This window comes from Centroberyx gerrardi, chromosome 7 (assembly GCF_048128805.1).
Source record: "Centroberyx gerrardi isolate f3 chromosome 7, fCenGer3.hap1.cur.20231027, whole genome shotgun sequence".
Lineage (NCBI taxonomy): Eukaryota > Metazoa > Chordata > Actinopteri > Beryciformes > Berycidae > Centroberyx > Centroberyx gerrardi.
Window position 1 is genome coordinate 17,813,787 of NC_136003.1, and position 23,041 is coordinate 17,836,827.

At 39.9% G+C, this 23,041-nt stretch overlaps 1 protein-coding gene across 1 annotated transcript in view; it reads right to left on the bottom strand.

Annotated features, from left to right (window-relative positions):
* Positions 1–1,710: 1,710 nt before the first annotated feature.
* Positions 1,711–23,041, bottom strand: part of LOC144539463 (nuclear GTPase SLIP-GC-like) — a 29,348-nt gene continuing 8,017 nt past the window's right edge. The window contains exons 8-19 of the mRNA XM_078284515.1: positions 22,846–23,021; positions 22,634–22,736; positions 22,075–22,171; positions 21,766–21,887; positions 16,563–16,736; positions 16,305–16,462; positions 16,004–16,121; positions 4,715–4,823; positions 4,459–4,580; positions 3,909–3,990; positions 2,232–3,438; positions 1,711–1,729 (exon numbers count right to left, since the gene is read on the bottom strand). Of these exons, the coding sequence (XP_078140641.1) occupies positions 1,711–1,729; positions 2,232–3,438; positions 3,909–3,990; positions 4,459–4,580; positions 4,715–4,823; positions 16,004–16,121; positions 16,305–16,462; positions 16,563–16,736; positions 21,766–21,887; positions 22,075–22,171; positions 22,634–22,736; positions 22,846–23,021 (2,487 nt within the window). The remainder of the gene's footprint in view (positions 1,730–2,231; positions 3,439–3,908; positions 3,991–4,458; positions 4,581–4,714; positions 4,824–16,003; positions 16,122–16,304; positions 16,463–16,562; positions 16,737–21,765; positions 21,888–22,074; positions 22,172–22,633; positions 22,737–22,845; positions 23,022–23,041) is intronic.

The window sequence follows — 23,041 nt, forward strand, 5'->3', positions numbered from 1 at the left end:
AAAATTAAGGGGTTTGGTTTTGTAGTGATACGCTTCAGCTTTAGGGGACATCGATGGACATTGTCCTTTTGTCTCTTCATTTCCCTTGCTGTAATTAGGCATCCTTAAGACAAAATGCCTTTCCTTGTTTTAATATATATGTTTTTATACCTGTGATATTAATTTATGTTTCTATATGCTTTATCTATGCATGGATTATTATGTAAACATTGGAGCAAAACTAACATTTATTTTGAGTTATGAGATTATTTTCTATCAGCAAGTATGCTTAACCTTCAATAATCTGTATACCTAAAATTGATTTATTAAAAACAGGAATAGGGGTTGAAAACAGCTGCCATTTTGCTATCATACATGCCTGCCTGCCACAAAAGTCAAAGAACATGCTGAGAACTGTCTTTGGCCTGAAGGTTTGGTGTTGGCATTGAAGCACAGAAAATACCCTTTGTGAACAACAAGGTGTGGCACTTTAACAGTCTGTGGGTGGTTGCCTAATATCATCCTGCTGTGTAGTGATATGTGATTTCTCCTTGTCCAAAATCACATTGGAGAAGGACTAACATTAATTTTCAGTGATGAGATTATTTCCCATTATCAGGTAGGCCTTTAAGAATCTGTATTGATGTATTAAAAATAAGAGTAGGGCTTTAAGTCTTCAAAACGGCCACATCATGAAACCATGAATGAATATGACACTCCCCAACATTAGACCCTCAACTTAGGACAAGGAAAAATACCCACGAAAGCCTCATTAGGAAAAAAATGGAAGAAACCAATTGGGCTACTCGGAGAGGAATCCCCCTACCACATGGTCAGGCTGCAATGAATGCACAGAAAACACACAGAATAAACACAGTAAGAACACGGGTAAAATATCCAGATCTAGTGCCACATGTATAAAACTGTGTAGATTCAAGACTAAAAATATGTGTATGTACGAAATTGGAAACATGCATACACACCCTTTTCTTCAGATTTATAAAACCCTGCTTACATGGTGTTCACGCATCATTCCGTTTTATAAATCTCAATCATCATCACACTGTGCGAATGTGAAGGAGCCTAATGCCCACTCCCACAGCTAGCCATAAAAATATGTCACCACACCCCTATTTAACCTGGTCTGGACATAAACGCCAAACATCAGCATGGACCAGAAAATCAGACTCGTTCTCTCTTCAGTCTTGCACTGGCAATGCCCTCTACCAGCGCCAAAGCAGCCATTGTATCGTTACGCACAGCCATTACGCACCGCTATATATTGTGAGCCATAATACCCTGTTGATTAATCACACACAAATAAAGGTCTAATTTATGATCTGATGTGAGCGTTATTCTTATTTCCACATTACAGTAAGATTTGGGTGGCAATATGTAAACCTATTCACTCGCGCCAGAGTAAAAATTATGCTTGTAGAAAAAAGGATGTTAACACACACTTCTATAAATGTTATCATTATATGAAACTCTACTGAGACCTAATAGGCTACTATGGTGTGCTGAAAAGATTAAGGCTCCAGATTAAATGTCACCCAATTTCCCTCTTTGACGTTATCCTTCTCTATGCCACATTAGCATCACACTCAGAGAAGTCTGTGTACGCATGGTGTGAAGCGTGGAGGTACGCACCTTCTCATGACATCTTTTTTTTATGAATGCCAATTTCTGTGTTGAAAGTGACGTATGCATTCTTTTTGTGCAGCACCTCGTTCACTGTCGTCGTGAGAGTCTGCAAGAAGACAAGAAATCACAGAACATGTTTATAACAGTCTTTGGCCCGAATATTTACTTACTTACTTACTTACTCCTCTTCATCCCCTATGGGGCATAAGGCTGCAATGAGCTCTCTCCATCGCATTTTGTCCTTGGCAACATGTTGCGCCTCTCCCCATGACAGGTTAATCTTGTTCAGCTCCTCTGTCACAGTTCTGCACCAGGTGGTTTTGGGCCTCCCAGGTTTTCTTATGCCTGGTGGTGTCCATCTTAAGACAACTCTTGGGATCCGGTTCTGCTCCATTCTTAGCACATGGCCCAGCCATCTCAAATGTCTGTTTGTGATTTCTTTGGTGATGTTCTGGCTACCTGTGTTCTTGTACAGTTGGTGGTTGGAGATTTTGTTTGGCCAAAAGATATGGCATATTCATCTGAGGCATCCATTGTGGAAAACTTCCATCCTTCTCATGTCTGTTTTGACCACTCGCCAACTCTCTGAACCATACAGCAGAACAGACTTGACGTTGCTGTTGTACAGGCGCAGCTTCGTTTTAAGGCTGTACTGTTTGGACCTCCAGATGGGGCGGAGTTGGGAGAAGGCACCCTGAGCCTTTCCCAGCCTTGCTTTGATGTCTTTTTGGACCCCGCTGTCCTTACTGATGAGGCTGCCCAGGTAGGTGAAGTCTTCCACAAACTCAAGTGGTTCCCCATTCACAAGGATGGGTGCTGTAGGGGTGGAGTTTACATACATCACTTGTGTTTTGGAGGTGTTGATGCTGAGTCCAACCTGCCTGGCGAAATTATCGAGCCTGTCTGTTTTAGCCTGTATGCTGGGGTGGTTGGTGGAGATGATAGCAAGATCGTCAGCGAAGTCAAGATCTTCCAGCTGGGAGAACAGAGTGCACTGGATGCCTCTGGGTTTGTCTGCTATGGTGTTGGTTGTGATCCAGTCTATGGTAATGAGGAAGAGGATAGGGGAGAGGATGCACCCCTGCCTCACTCCAGACTGGACGGAAAACCACTTAGAGAGGGCGTTGCCCATGATGACGCTGCACTCAAAGTGTTCATAAAATGTTTTTATGATTGTGATGATCTTTGGTGGAATTCCATAAGAGTGCAGTATCTTCCAGAGAGTGTTTCGATGAACACTGTCAAAAGCCTTCCTGAAGTCAACAAAATTAATGTAGAGGGGTGTGTTCCATTCTAAGCACTGCTCTATGATGTTTCGCAGTGCAAAGATCTGATCCATACATCCTCTTCCCTTCCTGAAGCCTGCTTGCTCCTGTCTAAGCCTGGTGTCAATGGCTGCCTCCATCCTGTTCAGAAGGACTCTGCAGAACACCTTGCTTGGAATAGAAACAAGAGTAATTCCTCGCCAGTTGTTGCAGTTCTTGATGTCACCTTTTTTTGGGATTTTGGCTATAAGACCTTTGGACCAGTCTTCAGGGATGGTGTCACTGTTCCAGATGTTTTGGAAGAGGTCAGTCAGGACTCTTGTTGATGTGGAAATGTCGGCCTTTAGCATCTCAGCATGAGTAGCATCTATGCCACATGCCTTACCACTCTTTTGCGTTAAAATGGCGGTTCTGACCTCATCAAAGTCTGGGGGGCTGGTGTTGATTTCCAGGGGATCGTCTGTTGTTATAATGTTGGCTGGTTGTTCTGGTTCAGGGAGGTTGAGCACTTCCTGGAAGTGTTGGACACATCTAGCTGCTTGCTCGCGCTCTGATGTACAGATGTTGCCATTAAAGCACGTCACTATTCTGCATAAAGAAAGCCTATGTCATTACCATGACAGCCCAAGTAAATATGCCAACAATGAATTACATTACTGCTATAATACACAAATCTGATCTGATCACCATTTAAAAAACAAAGTTTTACCATATCATTGGTGTTTATTTGTCAGTTTATCATAGTGCATCTTCACCCTCTCATAGTCCTCAGTGACATCTGAAACAAATATGGTTACAGGGTTAGGGTTAGATAGGTTACTGTCATTACACTAATGGAAAAATTTTGTTCCATAAATTTAATGAAAAAAAAAAAAAAAAAAAAAAAAAAAAAAAAAAAATATATATATATATATATATATATATATATATATATATATATATATATATATATATATATATATATTCACAGTATTTATTATAGGCTACATTATAGATTTCATTTTGGCATTTTCCCTTTACCTGGGATTGAGCTGCCATCCATCTCGAGTGATATGTCAATTGATTTTGTCATATCTTGTTCCAGTGTCTCCAGGATGTGTTCCTAATTCAGCATTGCAATCATTATTACTTACACAAATACTGTGTCCTTAGTGCAAAATTAATTGAACCCTATCCGAATTAAGTATTCAGATATGTGGAGGGCAAAACAGTTCATAGCTAAGAATATATATATTTTTTTCCTCTTGTGGGAATACCTGATTAATACTGATACGATAATTGTACAAATTTGTCACAGTGCCTGGAATAATGGATATTTATGGAGGAGCAAAATCAGCTCTCAAAATGATGTATCTTACACTTAAATCCAAGAAAGACCTTCATGTGAATGATGACCTAATAAGATTCACCAGTAGTACATAAAGGTGAATATTAGTCACAGGCACGACTTCACAGGAAGTTAACTGACAAAATTAGGCCTGTTCCAGATGGATTGAAAGTTAGATAAAGATGTGCAACACGATTTACTGCTATATTATGCTCAGATTTTGTAATACAAAATGTGACAAACCATCAGCTTCTTCATCTGATCCAGCATATCATCCTTAGCCTTGTTGAACATGGTGTTCTTTGAACCATGCAGGTGATTCTCAATTGTGCCCCTCATGTTTTTCAGCATGTTTTTTTTCATGTCTTGCTGCTTCTATAGTACAACAAAAATATGTTGTCACACTTAATTTTCCTGCTGTGCTGCCAAACTATGAAGATGAATATAAATATGTATCACTATAATGTCAGGTTGCATTTGCCATGGTTTTGTTTCTTACCTTCATAGCATGGTTGCATGGAAACCTTGATTGAGTTTGGCAGACTCCAATAGATTGTTTTCTTATTCTCACGGATGTCATTCTTTAAATTTGTCTTGAATTTTGCTTCCTTTTAGACAGAATAAACAAAGTATAAATAAACATTCCATGCACAATAAGGTACAAAAATATAGCTGCAAGCGGCAATGAAAGCGGCCTTTTCTGACTGGTACTAACATCGCAAAAAACAGTGTTAGTGGTTCTGAGGACATGGTCCAAATATATCCCTCAATATATCTGCCAAGTTTCGTGGTAATTGAACCAAGGCGTGTGGAGTTATGGCCATTTTTGAGTTAGGCCACACCCATTTGTGGTGCCCCCTTCAGGCCGAATTGCACAAAATTCGGTACACGTTTGACATGCCATTCCAGACAAGACTTCAAGCATGCAACATGCAGCATTTTCTACCAATCAGTGGTGGCCATCACACCATTTTTTGCGGTGGTGTTGTGGGGAGAGCGTCAAGACAGGGGCTGCAGTCAGGATAAACAAACTGGTGAAAGGATGGCTCTGTTGAAGGGCTAAACCTGGACACACTGAGGGAGTAGCAGTGGAACTTTCAACCATGTTGCACCTTTGGCAGCATTAAATGCTTTGCGATCAGAAAATAATTGCATTAGGGCTAATTGTGTCTAGTCACTATATTCTTCCAGTTACTAGTCACTAATGTAATTTTACTAGTAACTAAAAATAGTTAGTGGGGCGGTGTCTAGCGGGGTCCAAGCACACTTTGAAAAGGCAGCCAAAACATTACAGAAGGTAGACAGACAGACAGACACACAGTCTGTCTGAAGAGTTTTGTGAAGATTGGACACACAGTTGATTAGTTATGGCCAATTTTGTGTTACCCTGTGACTTCTGTCAAGTTCATAATTTAATTGCAACCATACTGTTCATTGCACACTGTTCAAGTTATTCACAGTGGCTAAACTTTCTATTGGAAGATATGACACTTGTTCTTGGCAGTTTATGACTTAAAACAAGCATTTGAACCCACAATGTTCCACATGAAAGGCTGATAATTTGCCTCCTGAGACAAACCTGATGTGGTTTTGCAGAGGAAAAATAGAGGAGTACTGTCATACTGCAGCCTATGATTGACATTGCTAATCACTTAACCACATACAACTTTATAGTGGTCTCCATTAACAAATAAATCAATACTTAATCACATGGGATAGAAAACTGCTCTCTGTGTGTTGAAACTTCAAAGCATTTGGCCCTTCTGGCCACATTCCAATCAGTGATGTCAAATCAGGTATTTTGCTTTTCATAGATGATGCCAAATACCTGCTTCGAGTTTAGAGAGTTGTCTGCACTATGTGATTTAGTGTTAATTTACTTCTCATAAAACTTCAAAATGACCACTGTACATCCAGGACTTGAACTCACAATCTCATGCTATAAAAACCTGTGCTTAACCACTCTGCCAACTTCCACTTTTGTATTCCAAAGTGGGGAAATAAAAGTAATCAATTTAAACATGGCTTTATAGGCATCATCTTGAAAAATAAAAGAAAGTAACTACAAACAACAAAGAAAATAACTACTAAAAGAGAAAAAGTTAAATGACAATAACAGGTAACAATAAAGGGCAAAAACAGAGTAAAAGCAACATAAGAGGCAAAAACAGCATAAAAAAAATAAAACAAGGCAGAATAGTATAAACACAACATGAAAGAGTAAGCACGGATCCTAAACAGAATTAAAAACAAGAATAAAATGGTGACATAAAAGCAGAACAGACTATAACAAGGCCTTCTTAAACAAGTGGCTGAGTGTGCAAGTCTCAGTTCCTCCAGCAGGGCCCGACCATGCTTGGTCATTAGCCTGGACGTTGAAACAGTCAGGAAGGCCCTGCCTGAGGACCTCAGACTGTGTTCTGACTCAAACAGAGTTAAGAGATCTGTAATATAGCTAGGGGCTAAACAGCATTGAGCCTTAAAAGTTAACAGTAAGATCTTAAAATTGATTCTATATTTAACAGGCAATCAATGAAGTGAGGTTAAAATAGGGGTAATGTGGACACATTTCTTGGTGTTTGTTAAGAGCCTGGTAGCTGCAAATTGGCCCTTGAGAGACACCACATGTAAAAGAATTGGGAAGAGATGATGCATTACCACTGATGACAGAAAAGGGTTCCATTCGTAAGGTAAAGGCGGAATTTAGAGCAGTGTCATTGATGCCAACCCATTTGACTGTGTCAAAGGCGTCACTGAGAGAAGGAGTAATATTGATCATTCTCCAGGGTCAGCTGCTAGGAGAAGATCATTTGTGACATCTCTGTGCTGTGACGGGCTCTAAAACCAGACTGAAATTGCTCAAAGAGGTTATTGTGTTTCATAAAAGATATAAGTTGGATAGAAACTACCTTCTTCAAGACCTTAGATAGAAAGGGTAATTTGGAAATAGATCTATAATAATAAAGAAATATAGCTGCAAGCGGCAACAGACGGGGTCCAAGCACAATATGGTCATTTGTCCAAAAATTAGAAACTTAAGACATTACCCATAGTTACCACAAGCTTAGCGGTGTGAGGAGACAGTGTTACCCATGGGATTCTAACCCACAGTCTTTTGCATTGCAGACCCACTCATTATCCACTAGGCTACTGAGTCCACTCTATGGCAATGGAGGGAACACCAAAAAATAGGGCCAAGTTATGAGACTGAGGGGCGAATTCACAAAAGGATTGCGCGGCTTTTGCTGACGCTAAACCTCTGCAAATAAGACAAAAAGAAACCGTGTAATTCACGAAGCACTCGCAAAGGGTGAAATGCCCCGCTAACTGCGCTGCCACGCAAATAGCGTCTCGGTGCTCCTGTGCTATTTGCACGTATTTAAATTAGGTAATATGCATACATTTGGCGCAAAATTGGCCCCTTTCTATGCAAATGAGCCTGGCTGCAAATACAGTCCAATTCACAAAGGTCGGCACTAATTGCCACACGCAGTTAGAGTGAAATTATTAGCGTCTTCAGAGAGTTGGTGGTAACTGAAGCGCATTTATAAGACTTTATCACTTGTTGATTTAACTGAGAATTGAATTGACCTTGCAAATGTCTCTGCAACAATTCCACCTTTGTGTGACCTAAAAAAGAAAATTGTCTGTAAATACAGTCTGTAAATAATATTTTGACATCATTATTATTATTATTATTATTACTATAGAACTTTAACACAGATTGCTTCACAAACAAAAGCCCTTCTCTGCAACCAGCATTCCCTACAATGTGATTCCCTGAACCAGCTGGTATCAGACCTCAGCAGCATGTCAACACCAAGACACACAAAACATTCGGCCATAAAAATATATTTTTTAACACATAGATAGTAGTAGTAGTAGTAGTAGTAATAGTAGCAGCAGCAGTAGTTGTAATGGAAGTAGAATCAGTCATTGTACATGTAATGGTAATTACACTTGTGTGTGTGTGTGTCTGCCTTTTTAAAGGTTGTAGTATTATGGGTTGTAGTAAAAGCAGAAGTTGTAATATCAATATCAGGAGTACAAGTAATACAATTAGCAGTAGTAGCAGTATTTGGACTATCAGTATTAAAAAGCTTGGTGGTGTGAGGAGACACAGGATTTGACCCCACAATCTTTTACATTGCAAAGCTTTTCACTAACCACTAGGCTACTAGTGTCCACTGGATGACAATGGAGGAAGCGCTCTCTCTCTCTGCCTCTCTCCCTGTCTCCCACTGTTGTGTTTTGTGAAATGTTGTGTTTTGTGAAATGTGAATTTGTTTTGTGAAATGTGAATTTGTTTTGTGAAATGTTAATTTGTTTTGTGAAATGTGTTTTTTGAAATGTTGTGTTTTGTGAAATGTTGTGTTTTGTCAATTGTTGTTGTGTTTTGTGAAATGTTGCTGTGTTTTGCACTTCACAGCCACCGTATATGCCTCTCTCCCTGTCTCCCACCAGTCACCAGGTGTTCTGGATCCTTTAATCACACTCTTTACAGAAGGAAAAAATAGTTTGTTTTGAAAGTGGAATACTCTGAAACAGACGTCCATAGCTCAAAAACTACACATGCTACTTGGATATTTACATTGTCAGAGAGAGGAGAAGTAGGAGATTATTTTTGTGTGCGACATGTCTATGTAGTGTTAAATTTGTGGAAATGACTACAGTTAAAAGGAAACAATCTGTTCAAAATCGACACAAATACTATTGCACTAATGTTGAACAAACCATCATAGCTCACAAAATACATATCCTATCACTTAGATATTGACATATTGGGAGAGAGAATAAGTATGTGAACATTTTGATCTATAATATGTCCATGTAGTGTGAAAATTGTGGGAACTAAACAGATCAAATATTGTATTTGCAGAATGAAAAATCGGCAGAAACAAGGCAAAATGACTGTAAAGCACTAGTGTTGAACAAACGTCCCTAACTCAAAAACTCCAAATGCTACCACTTAGATATTGGCATTGTGAGAGAGAGAAGAAGCATGTGAACAGTTTGATGTCGTTTGATAAAACGACATCAAACTTTGATAAAATGAGCCCCCGGAATAATAAACTGGCCTAGTCGCCTGCCATAAAACATGCCTTTGCACGTGACGCGGTGCGAGTGAGTGAAGAAGTTGGAAAAAGAAAGAGATGCAGGCAATGAATTATTTTAGCCCCAAAGATCTTTATTTTGTAGCAGTATGCACTGGTTAGTTTATTGCTCTTTTGTGAGTTTTTTTGCACTGTATCCCTATATTATGTAACAGTAGCCTACTTTATTTATTCATTTATTTTTTGGTCAGTTATTTACACTGAAGGTTATCTAGTTTTAAATTAAGAGAAAAATATAACCAAAGACTGCCTGAGTGTTTTAGTATTGTTTTCTATATTGCAGCAGTCTTTTATATATCCTAGGAATTGTCATTCCTATTTGCCAGTTGACATGGCAATGGGAGCAGACTGGGCTTCAATGTAAAGGCGGAACTTAGCACCGATCACTACTGTTGATAGCACACTGCGGCTGTCATTCAGAGTAGCTCGGCTAATACACGATCGTTTGGGACGAAATTCATCAAACCGGTTCCAGACCCCTTTGTCTATCACAGAGGGTCCACTTGTAATTCCACCTGGCATATGCCGCGGGTAGGCAGAGTCAGCACTTAATACTCAGGTGACCCACGATGTACGCAGGATGGCCCGCTTCGATGGACGGGGCTTTCACACCAGAAGCGACAATGTGAATATTTTGCGTGTGGTAGAGCGCAAGCTGGAATCTCAGTAGGTTACAGAAACATATTTTCGATGCACTAGCGGGGTCACCAGCAGTTTATTAAACAATTTCAACAGCCTATGGGTTAGTTTTCTGTAAATAGTCTGTTTTAAATGGTGTAGATAGATTTACTAATGACATGAATAATGTGCTAAATTAATGCTTTCAGGTCTTAACATCGTTGAAAGCAGCTGAAATAATTCAACAACAATACTATCTAGGCTTCTTTTGAATATGTAAATAATGCAATATAATTTTTCTAACCTGGTATCCCCATCCTTTCGGATATTATCTGCCATGCCTGTGACTTTTTGGCCAGTGGCGTTATAACTCCTTGGTGCTCCGGCGCCTACAAAACTTCCGCCATGGACACGCCTCATAGAGGTCAATGTATTTGGAGGTTAAAGTTCAATATAGTTGAACTTTGGGCGCCAAACCTGGCAAAAAATCAAGGTGCCGCATTCTGCTGTACAGCTGTTTAGGAGATTGCTGCCGCGTCCTTCATTGAAAACAATGGCCTTGCTCTAGACGCAGTGCCACGATTGCGTGTTTGGTGAGAAAGCCTGGTGAGACCAGCGCTGACGTAACCAGCACCCTCCTATTGGCTGAGATAAAGAGAACCAGGCAAAACACAAGCAGGACGAGGATTTACGTTCTCTCTTGCAAGATGTGATTTAGAATGCTTTTCTGTCCTTGTGCCAACATGTTTTGTGTTTACACCACGCATAGCTGCTGAAATAAGAATTGTTGTAAAACATACAAGCAACACCCGCTTGGTGCCTTTTGAACATTCCATTTTCTCCAGTGGCATTTCACCAAGTTAGTCACCAGGAGAGTGGAAGGAACAAACAACAAATACAATATGATTTGTTTTCCTCAACATACTTCCTTACAGCAATCTGAAAATCATAGGATTATCTTAAGTGTGTGTCTGTTGATGTCCTTTACACCTATCGGACACTTATCTATCTTTGCTGAGAAGGTAAACAGGAAGAAGGCAAAAATAGAATGGAGTAACAAGTGAGGCTATCTATATAGTCAAAGTGAATTTGTTGAAATGAAAAGGGATCAGTTATCTGTGCCTTCTAGTAAAGCTTTTCATTAGTTTTTGCAATAAGTTGTTAACATCAGTAACCGAATAACCGGAATAACACGAGTGGATAGCGATCATATTTCTGTGGATATGACTGATGGATATCTGACACAACCAGCAGCTACCTGTAGCTTCGCTCATAGTGACTCTGTCCTACCGCTTGTTAGCTAACACTCCCAATGAGTAGGTTACTGTCATTTTGCGGTCTGTTTGGCAGCCTGTGTTTTTTCCTGGACATTATCTGTAACGTTAAGTTAGTAACGTTAAGTCCGCTCCTCTGCCCCGGTGCAGATGCGATCAGCAGTCGGAAAGAACGAGGGACAGACAGTACCAGCTGACTTGTTTTTTTTGCTAGCCAACCACCCTTCACAAAAAGAAATATTTGCCCTTTTGTTTTCTGAAAATAATTATTCACCTTGATGTAATGTAGAGATGAAAGTAAAAAAATCACTGAAAATCGCAAAATGCCTGCAAAAATAGTTTTCAATCTATTTTGGCTCATTGCCAACAATGTGTTGGGGCGACATCCCACGGGTTCTCCCAGACCACCACACACATAAGTGGCACTTTGTACAATTTGAAGAGTTCCTGCCTGGGAAGTGCGTGTAAACAAATATTTGGATATTCAATTCAACTTTATTGTAACACTAGCAGTGCAAACACAATATCGTATATACCGCCATAACTGTGTAGGTCTTGACGCCCCTTCTTGCTTTCAACAATGGGCAGTCAGTCAGTCAGCTACTTTCACTCTTCTAGGCCGGTCCCAGAGCCCCGGCAAAAACTACCTGGCTTCCTCCAAAGCCTGTTGGTTGTTTTCAATGTGGCCACTGTAATCACTGCTCGAATGTACAACAATGCAAGAGATTCCAAGATAATCATACAGCTAATATTTATAAAATAAGACATTTCATAAGCTGCAAGACATTTGTTATTTATAAATTGGAATGCCCCCTTTGAAATGTGTTTTATGTTGGGAGAACTAAACGCAGACTCCAAGATATACTTTCAGAACATAAATATGCCATAAGGACTAATAATGAAAATGACCCTATGGCCAAACACTTAAAAGAAAAGCACAATTGTTTTAGGTGTGACCTAATTGGAGAGGGCTGGAGCCTAGGAACATTCAGTGTTCGATATGAGGCACTGGAATTAGGGAGAGGAGACGGCAGATTCCACAAAAAGGAGATTTATTGTGTCTTGGTCATTCCCTTTAAAGTCATTAAGTGGTGGGTTCTGTATAGAGCACACAAACCGAGAAATCCATATGGCATTTAGAAACAGTCTCGTATTTTCTCAACTTAACACAAATACATAATTAAACTCAAAGTCTCAGTTGGCAGTGAATGGAATTAGACTGATTTCCAAACATACACAAACAATACATCAGCTGAACACTGGAATTAGCCATAAATGGAAATATACAAACACATTATATAATCAAACTGATAAGAAATGAAATAATAACCCAATAAGCTAAAGATTAAGCAATCAACTTCATATATCACTCACTTTAGACGCACTTAGCGAGCACAAAGGGAAGGCCAGTCTGGTTGGTGGTAGAGCAAACCGAACAATGGTTTCTCCTCCTAGTTATCAGAGAGCTCAGGCTCAAAGGCAGATTGAGCACACCTGTGTCTGGCTGACCTCAGACAGCAGGTGTGTGCTTGTTGCTCCTCCCAGAGCTCAACAGGGGTGATCACAGACATGGAAGACTTTCAACAACAATAGTAATCCTTCTATCTTGAAAGCTATTGGCATTGATAACATCCCAGAGTCTATACGTAGAGGAAATCTGATCAAACAATTTAACCAATAGGAAAGCTATTGGACTTTTAAGCTTGGAGCTAACCACTACCCTGGCTTAAATGAAGATTTAGATCTGACTCATTTCCTTTAAGGTCTTCCTAAATGTCCTTTAAGGTCTTCCTATATGTAGTATACTGTATATACACAGTATGTATGCATATATATGTCTATATATATTACATTCTCTTTCCCTATCACCCCCTTAAACTGTATTGTGTGAACATGAGTGTCTATGTAACCTGTATGTTGCAATGTCTTATTCACTTTTAATTGATATGGGTGCTTCAGTTGACGCTGCCTCCTGCTGTCCCTACCTGTTCACTTTAGGGGAGTGGCTACCTGTAATCCAACTGTCCGGTTGGCAAATGAGAACACCTGTTTGACCTTTGTCTTTCCTTAGGGTTAGTATTAGGGTATATAGGGTATTCGTTTACCATTAAGTCTTGTTTAAGCTCCCAGAAGAAGGCAAGACGCTGAAACATGTCAGAGCTAGTTTATATCAAGTTCTGTATTTAGAACTTGCCAATGCAATAAAGACATTTTAATTCTTTTCACTTAAAGTTGAGTGCTTTGGTTTCTTGTAATCCTCCTAACTAATATATACTGTATATATCCTCTGCTAAAGAAGCCCTCCAGTCCTATCGTCCTCTAAGACTTGAAGATTGTTGGCCTTCCAATTACACTGAGCTTTTCTACAAGCCCTTCTTATGGCTCGGGTGTGGTTATTTAGCCATGGTAGGGCATTAGCTTTAACCATTTTGTCTTTTAAAAGAGCAATAGAATCAAGAATGGTCATACAGTGACTGTTCAAATTATTTACCAACTCATCAGTGCTAGTGTCAGGTTGTACAGTAAAATTAAAATTAGGGGCAGCTGAAAAAGCCCCACAGAATCTTGTAGCAGAATTATAGAGTAGGTTTCTGTATCTCAGGCTCCTGAAGCTGTCTACCAATTTTGACGCAAATAGGACAAAAATTGAAACAGCATATTGGAAAAGGCTTTTTGCCGGGCCTCTGGGACCGACCTAGAAGAGTGAAAGTAACTAACTGACTGACTACCCATTGTTGAAAGTCGCACGAGAAGTGGCGTTAAGACCTACACAGTTATGGTGGTATACGTGATATTGCGTTGTTTGCACTGTCATGGTGTTTCTGCCCCCGGATTTCAAACTGGAAAAACATGGCGGCTCGTTTGGAAACTTGCTCTTATATTACAGAAATAGTTCACTGAAATATGTTTATGAAAATATTTGAGGCGAGAAATCAGCCATGCAGTTGCTGAATCTGTCTTCATTTTACAACGACAACGGCTAATTTTAAAGTTTGTACACGAGTTTCGGGAGTTTCCGGAGGCGGCGAGTCACGCTACTACAAGCGTCCCTTCAAATCCTGAATGAACATCTGCATAGTAACAGGTGTGTCGTCGTTCACTTTATTGTCCAATCAAAGATAATGTTTCTTCCGCGGAAAACTTAGTTGTCAGGCATCGCAACCTGAGAGAGCGAGAGAGAGAGAAACCGAATCGAGAGAAGTTGAATTGAAATCAGTGATAGACTATTACAGACTGAAATTATTACTATTAAACAACATAGAAATTAATTCCCGGCAGAAATATCTCAAATATTAAACTCCATCTCGCCACGACTGAGGCTCAGTGGACTGACTTCATTTCAGGCTATAGTCTACTTTCTAACTCCGGTGCTGGTGAATGTGCGACCTGTTGAGAGTGACACCGGTGACTCTTCCTCGCATCCATGTGCATGTGGATGTGCATGTGCATGTGGAGTGTGCATGCATACATAACGTGTGCACATAAGTTTGCTCAAGTGCATCTCCATACACAAGTGAGGCTTAACTGTGGTTGAAGTTCAAAATGTGCGTGTGCGTGTGTGTGTGTGTGTACGTGTGCGCGGGTCAGCTTGAGCGTGTGTGTGTGTACATGTCTGTGTGTGTATGCGCACTCAAGACTGGAAATTTAATGTTAGTATGTTATGTTATGTTTGAATGATATCTCTAATATATTTGAATAAATGTCTCAAAATAGACTGCAATAGACCCTTTTTCTCAAAAACATAGTTTGGTGACATAAAGGGGCATAAAAGCCCCTCTTTCCAACATTGTATTAAACTCAAAATGTCTCCATGGGTCAATGTGGCTGAAAATGACAGAGCAGGTCACGCGCAGAACACGTATTATACTAGGGTGTGAAAGCCAAGAGGAGGCCCGGCTTGCACTAGGTCTACCTAGTCTTGTTTTTACATGAAGTACAAAATGGCAGAAAATCAAAATGGCTGACATTGGTAGTCCCAGTGGCAAAGTTGTAGATCTAGGACACATGGATATGTGTACAAAGTTTGGCACCAATTGATAACACACCTGCCAAATATGGTCGCCGTAGGACTTACAATTTCTGAGCTGCTGACACTTTTAGCAGAGAAAAAGAAAGAAAGACAGACAGAAAGAAAAAAGAAAGAATTCCAGCAAATAGAATAGGGTTCTAGCACTACATGCTTGGACCCCTAATAAGCACAATCAATTTGGCTGTTACTAGTCACTTTTCTGTTTTTACTATTCAGTATTAGTACTTATTTTATTGTTACTAGTTACTATTTTTCCCATGGCACAGCCGAGGGCGTCACAAGACAAATTTAGGTCAGACATCAGTCAGTCATCTATTGCTTTGTGAGATGGCCTCTGGAGGGCGTATTTGTCTGCTAGATGCAGTTTCCCATACAGAGGCACAAAATCAAAAGTTGGTCAGTGTATAGAAATTGATCTAAATCAATCTCTATTGCTCCTGATGTGCGTATCATGTCATGTTTGTCATGTGGAGATGCACAGACCAGCAGCATTGTACTCAATCGAACAGTCTCCTGCTTTGAAAACAAAAGTGAAACTTAACATTACACACACTGCTCCAAACTTGCCTGTGTTAATGGTTAAAAGTAGGGTACTGAACTGGCCATCTCCTATTGGCTGGTATTTGCGCCTGGTAATGTCACCTTCCATAGAGTACAACAGGTGGTGATCACCTGGCACAAATGCATGGATAGACATCAGACACTAAACCCTTCAAGAAAGGAAATGCCATACTATAATTTTGACATCGTACCTCTGTCTTGAGAAATGTCAGCTGCAAGGAGACGTCTTTGTACTTCTTAACCAGGCTCTCTGTGCCAAGTGTAAAGTTACTGATGGCTCCTTTGAATGGTCCACATCCTCCTTCATTCCTGAAACATGTTAGCCATATGTTGTTACAGAACTGCTTTAATACAGCTGACAGGTTTTTTGTCTAATAGTGTAGTGTGTGTGTGTGTGTGTGTATAGGGTAATATTTGTTAATTCTGGTCATTCCCCATTGCTTCAGAGTGCTTGAACAAATGGTTTTACGTCTATATTAAATTGTTTCTTACGGGAAGGTCTTCTTGAACTCATCATCAATATGACTTCTCATGCATGAAGCTAACATCTCGTTGATGTTTATTTCACGTTTAGCTTTTGGTTTGTAGATGCCACCATTCTTAACTAAAGACTTCAATGTCTTATGAAAACCTCTATCTTTTCCTCCTTTCTGAAACAAATGAGAAACAGAAAACAGTTTAAGGGCAGTTAACATTTTCATATGAGGCACAAGATTGCTGTGTTGATAGAATTATTATTCAAATACTTACAGGGACTAAGATGAACTTCATCTTGTTAATATATGATTCTTGTGATTCATTATTTCCCTGAATGAGGCAGTTTTGAAAAGCCGTATAAGCCTCTTGCATGGAATTATTGACTTTTTGAAGCTCATCCTTCAGTTTTTGTTGCAGGTCTTTGCGCAACTCTGTTTTGTGGCAAGCCTAAAATCAAACACAATACATTAAAAATAAAATATTAAAAGCACGAAAACATTTGCCTGGTGTCCAGCCCCCATGAATCGCAGTGTTTAGCACTTTTTTAATTTGCATGGCCATTCATAGGGTTCCGGATGCAAGCCTATCCATGACTGATTATGACATAATTTCGTGCACCAACTGATTGGTTGGTGTTAGTTGTCAGTTATCAAAATATTTGACCAATCACAGTAGGAAAGCAGATTGACGTAATCTGGAAACGCCTCAGAGCCAACAACAATTATGGCGGCTTTCAATTCCGAGCCTCTAAACATGCTGATTGTTCCTGTTTTATTTCATCGATACCATGTATGTTTTTTAAAGACCCCTAACGAAAATGTTGATCTAGCTTGCCTTTATCCAATTCCTTTGCCGCCATTGCTATTTTGGTAGTTGTTGTCATGCTCTGGAACGCTCATTATTGACCCGCCTACATCGGCCATCCAATCAGGTATGTCGGATAATATCTATCCAAAATAACTCCCGGTGGATAGACTTGCGTCCACAATCGCCATGCAAATTCAAAAAGTGCTAAACACTGCGATTCATGGGGGCTGAACACCAGGCAACCAAATCTATATATACACCACCTCATACTGTAGCCACAGCAAATGAATAAATTAAGGGTTTACAGAAAAATTATATATATTGCGCAATGAATATCACCAACACAGTTTATTAGGCACAGCACTCTCATGACACAAACAGCTTGCTTCTCCCGACTGTGAGTTTAATGAAGCATAAGTATAAAGCATGCAGACAGGATTGAGAGGTTCAGTTATTGTTACAGTTACATGCATGGTTTAAGACTCTGAACATTGCAAGATCATTGTTGTCCCACGCACCGGTTCTAGCATCTCTGAAACGACTGACCATCTGGGATTTTCACACACTACAGTGGCTACAGTTTACCGGGAATGCTGCATAAAAGACATCCATTACGCTGCAGTCCTGTAGAATATGCTGCTCCTTTGTAGAGAGTGTGTTGACCTTCTGCTTTATCAAATAGTATTGTTCCTCATCATCAGTTAGGATCTTTAAACTCTGTATGTCTCTGTCTTTGAGTAGGTATTGTTGTTCAGTGTTCACATATATGTGAATAAGTTTATTATGAGTTTATGTTGTCATAAGATATGTGGTGTGTTTTTGGTATTGCCATGCAATTGTTGTTTTTCTTATCAATCTATATGGCACAATTCCAGCATTACTGGAGATGCTTATTTCCTCTTTTATGTCTCAATACTTCACACTTTAACGGGGAACCAGACAGGGAAGACCACTCTCCCCATCTCTTTTAACAATTTTCATAGAACCTCTAGGTACCACTATCAGTCAGACTGACAGCATCATAGGAATCCCAGCCCTGAATTTGTCTCACAGTAGCTTATCTTTGCTTGTAACTAGCAACCGAGCTGGAAAACCTACAGTCATCCCAACGTTATACCAGGCTTTCACCGATTTATCTTTGTTTTGGTTGTACCGTTGTGTCTGTGATCAGCACTATTTTTTCCAAAAATGTAGGAATGCGTAGGATCAGTGTCACCGCAGCTAATGTAACGTAAATACCACAGGTAATCATTACCTGCCATTAAAGTTGGTAGGGCGGCAGAAGACGTGGATGTCTGTAAATTAACGATGGAGAGTGTGGCTCAGTGTGTGGCTCCTGATGCCCTCGGCTGCGCTGTGGGAAAAACTATAGAAGATGACCTAAACCACTGGATGGATTAACCTTCCTCTTTTCCTCCTGGGATGAATTTCCACACTGAAAAGTAGTATTCTCCCCAAAATCAATTACATATTCACAATGAAACCTGTTCAACCTGTTCCTAACATAAATTGGTTTTCCACCCTAGACTCAATAATATGAAAATTCTACTGGAACAATAAAGTATGCCAGATAAAACTGGCCACCATACAAGAAGACAAATTGCAAATTGCAAACCAAACCAGCTACAGCGCATTACAAAAGGAATAGGTAATCAGCACCAAAACTCATGGCTTAAGACTGAAGATTCAGAATGAGACACTGACATTAGTAACCTACCCTTCCTGAGTAAAACAATTACAAAACACCTATGATGAAAATCTGGTCATCTGAACAACTCTAGCAGCCTGGTGGAAGGTAAATGCAATGACAAAATGCAAAAAATGGGCTTCAGTACCGCTGACATCTCACTGCTCCCTCAATACCATAGACACCTATCCCCACACTACTTGGTATTGCCCCCTGGTACATCAATTCTGGGAAGACATCACCTGCACCATATGCTCAGTTCTGGACTGCACCATTCCACTGTGCCCAAAGCTCTGACTTCAAAGTCATTTTAGTCACCTTTGCTATTGCCAAGAAAGCGATTCTTATGAATTGGAAAAATAGTCACAAACTCAACACTCATTATTATGGATTCAATTAATTACAAAACGCATAATATAGCCGCAAGCAGCAATTAGTTTTTAGTCCGAGAACCTGATTACCTCTGGGGTGAGTGTGATCCCTGTGGCATACTGGCATTTTGAAACTTGAATGAAGTTTGTACTGAATACAATGACTGAGATATAAATACAATGTATGTGTATGGCCATTTAAAGTTATGATGTTTTTAAGATATTAAAGATTAAGATTTAAGATATTAAATCCCTGAAATCTGCCAACTCACATGATTTATAAAGGTACACTAATTTCTTTCTTTGCCTTTCTTCCACCACTCTTCTCAACTTCAGCAACCAAAATAGAAAGCATGTGTAGGATTTGTAGCAACTTATACACCGCTATGCAAGGCAGGACTCAGCGACCAAGCGACCTCTTGAGCGCTTGAAGCGCTGGTGCTGAGCGCTTTGGCGGCACCAGGTGAGCGCTGGAGCGGGGAGCTGAGTCTCTGGGTGTTGTTGCTGTGATAAACATTAGCCTAGCTAACGTTAGCTACAAAACGGCAGGATGCTGGCTCTTGGTCCCGCTCCTGCTTCATCCTCATTGGTTTGTAGAACTCTTAAGTGACATTGATGAGCGATGCACTTCAGACAAAGTTTAAATAGTTTCAACCTAAGAACAGGTCCAGCGCTCACGGCGCTCAGTGCTAAAAGAGGCGAGGTACCTGTTTTGGGTCTTAAGTGCTGAAAGCGCAATTTTTCCATAGGAAATAATGAAAAAACAGCACCAGCGCTTCTTTCACAGGTCTTTACTGTAACCTAACTTTGCTCCAAGGCTTTCTCTCCGCTGTGTGGAGCTGCTAACCAAGCAATGCTTTCTATCGACCTTTCTATTGAGCATGTATTATCTTTATATTGAGTGTAAGTTCTATCGCAATAGATATCGTTATTGTTTTATCGCCCAGCCTTAGTTTGTATATTAGGACCTGCCTACACATTTTGAATGCCAACTGCTCATTAACTTGTGTGCAGGACAGTCCAGACATGCTGTGAGACAAATTTGGTGAAGGTTGGATCAAATATGTAGGAGGAGTAGCAAAAAATGTGTTTTTGACAAAATTCTAAATGGTAGACAACCTTGTGTGCAGAAATGGGAGGGGTTATGCTTACCAAATTTGGTTGAGAGAGCACAATGCGTTCCTGAGTTATGGCAATTTTTGTAAAATAGACCCCGCCCACAACATTTGACCAAACTTTGGAAGACAATTCTATCTAAACAGTATGGAATATCAAAGCACAAATCCTGTGCAGACCCACGGTGTGCCCTCTAGAGACCATCCAATGAAGCACAGGCTCCACTCAAACCGTCCATAAATGAAAGAGTGAGTGACCTGACTTTGCCACTTTCTGCCCCCAGCCACATGGCGCGCCTTGGGAAAAACTGGGTGATAACTTTTGTGCAGGATTGTGCCAGATTTGGTGAAGATTGGGCAACATTTGTAGGAGCAGTAGTAAAAAAACAAAATGGACAAAATTCAAAATGACGGAAAATCTTGTCAGATGGAAATGGGTGGGGTCTATATGGATAGATGCGGAATGAACCAAGGAATCCAGGGAATTTTGATTCTACGAGTCATAGATCACGTTATAGGCCAAAACATAAAGTTGCTTGTTATAGCGCCAGCGCCACCATGCGGCCAGTTGACATGGTTTTTGTTGCCTGAGTAGCAGCTGAGACTTTGGACCTATCTGCCAAGTTTGGTTGCTGTAACTCTTACAGTTTCTGAGATCCAGATACTTTTAGGGCAGAAGGAGCAGAGTAAGAAGCATAATAGTAATCCGAACAAAAACAATAGGGTTCCAGCACTACGTGCTTGGACCCCTAATTACACAAAAAGATGACAGCTTAAGAAACCAATGAGAACACTTTTGAAACCTGGAAACCCATTATTGCCCATTATTTGCCAGTGAGTCAAAACCATTCCCACGCATTCACACGCATGCGTGCACACACACACCTATATTCATTTGCTGCCATATCCACCTTGGTTGTTGTAGGTGTCGCAGGTGTGCGCATAGTGACATGCTCATTTTCACTGATTCTATAATAGCATGTTGTAGTCATGGTACAGTTTGTCCTGAGATGTCAATGACGCAACATTTATTATATGGCATATATACTTTTATTTCTATAGGTGCCTGCATGTTTGGCCAGTAATGAGTACTGAGTTTGCTGCTTCTTGTCGCAACATATGACATCAAATATGTGTTGTGTGGGGAGTGACAAAAAAACCCATAACATTTGAATCCAATCTGAGAGGCCAGACTGAGCCCATGCTCAGAATGAAATACTACCATCCAAAACATACTATGCCATACAGTTGCATGTTGCTGAGTCGTCATTACAACAAGACTTAAAGTTCATGTAAATTCAATTTGTCACCTACAATTGGAGGGCATGTGTGAAATGTTTATTCACTTATACATACACATTGTATGTTATATCACTTATAACATACAATGTTTATTTTGGTATACATGTATATCTTCTTGCTTTATGAAAATTCAATAAAAATAATTTACAAACAACCACACAAACAGACCAATAAATGGAATTAAATGATCATACCATTGTTCCGCATTTGGCTCCTTGAATCAGAGAAAGAATCCCATAAGCTCCAGAGACATAGTTTGATGTCTTTGATTGACGGTCATTGAGATTTTGCAGAAATTCCTGAAGTTTGGGTATTTCTGGAAAAAAAAATTACAATATATATATTGTAATATGTTTTGTTGAAATGTAAATAGATATTTTTAGAATATTCAAATGAAATAATCCAAATTATATATTTAATATTGGGGTTTTGAGCAATCGTTTTTCTTAAATTAATAAAAATATATCTTTCATCGTCAGTATCTTCACATATGGAGAAGCTACCGGTGTCATCTTTTTGTAGAACTGTTTCCCTCCGGAACTCAGTGGAGCTCACTGTGAACACTTGGAAAAAGTCATCACTGTCACCATTGAAATGTTTCTGCAATGAAAAAAAAACAGTTACCAGTCTCGCTTTGACAGATCTTTCTCCCACTTAAGGTTACATGTCCCACAATGACAAGTGAAGAGGCAGGTCGCAAGTTTACTAGTTGAACAAGTTTACTCGGTCGCTTCACCAATTCCGCCATTACGAAAATTATTTTGGGATGGGAGGGGGAGAGTGCCGCTTTCAAACAGCGAGGGAGGAGACAAGCTAGTTTTAAAAAAAGGAAAAGCTACTGCTCGGTCCAAGCATGACAACAAGCTTGAGAAAAGGAGGTGAAAACAACAACACAGCTGGCCCGCGTGTGTGGCTATTTGTTTATATCATTACATCGCATGGAAATTTCCACGTAGCACATGTTAGTTTCAGGATTGGTTATAGGGTCTGAAGTCGCTTATTGCAGGTTTAAGGGAGGTTTGGAATTGTAGGACACACTTTGTTTCAATCTGTAAAATTTACCTTCATCTCCTTTTGTCTCTTGGTTTTGTTGAATTTTCTCTTCACTTGTTCCTTGGCTTGCTGGTTTCTGTTCAAAATGCAATCACGTTCTTCCTCTTTTGGACTGGAAAAAAAATTGCATGTCTTACTCTTAAACAGTTATTATATCATCCACTATCTCCTGATGGTAGCACTCTAGCTATGTAATAATTATATCCTAAATGGTGCATTACGTTTGACATTCATGGTTGATAACGTCAGACTTGGTGCAGATAAAACTGATACGTTGACACTCTCCACCATTTCCCATGAGGCTGATGGTGTTATCCAAGATCTCCCAGGGCTCTTTCTCTGATGCTGCTCGATTAATGTCAGTCACAATCCACACAGTAGAGCAACTTCCAACAATCTGAAGGAGCATAATGGAAA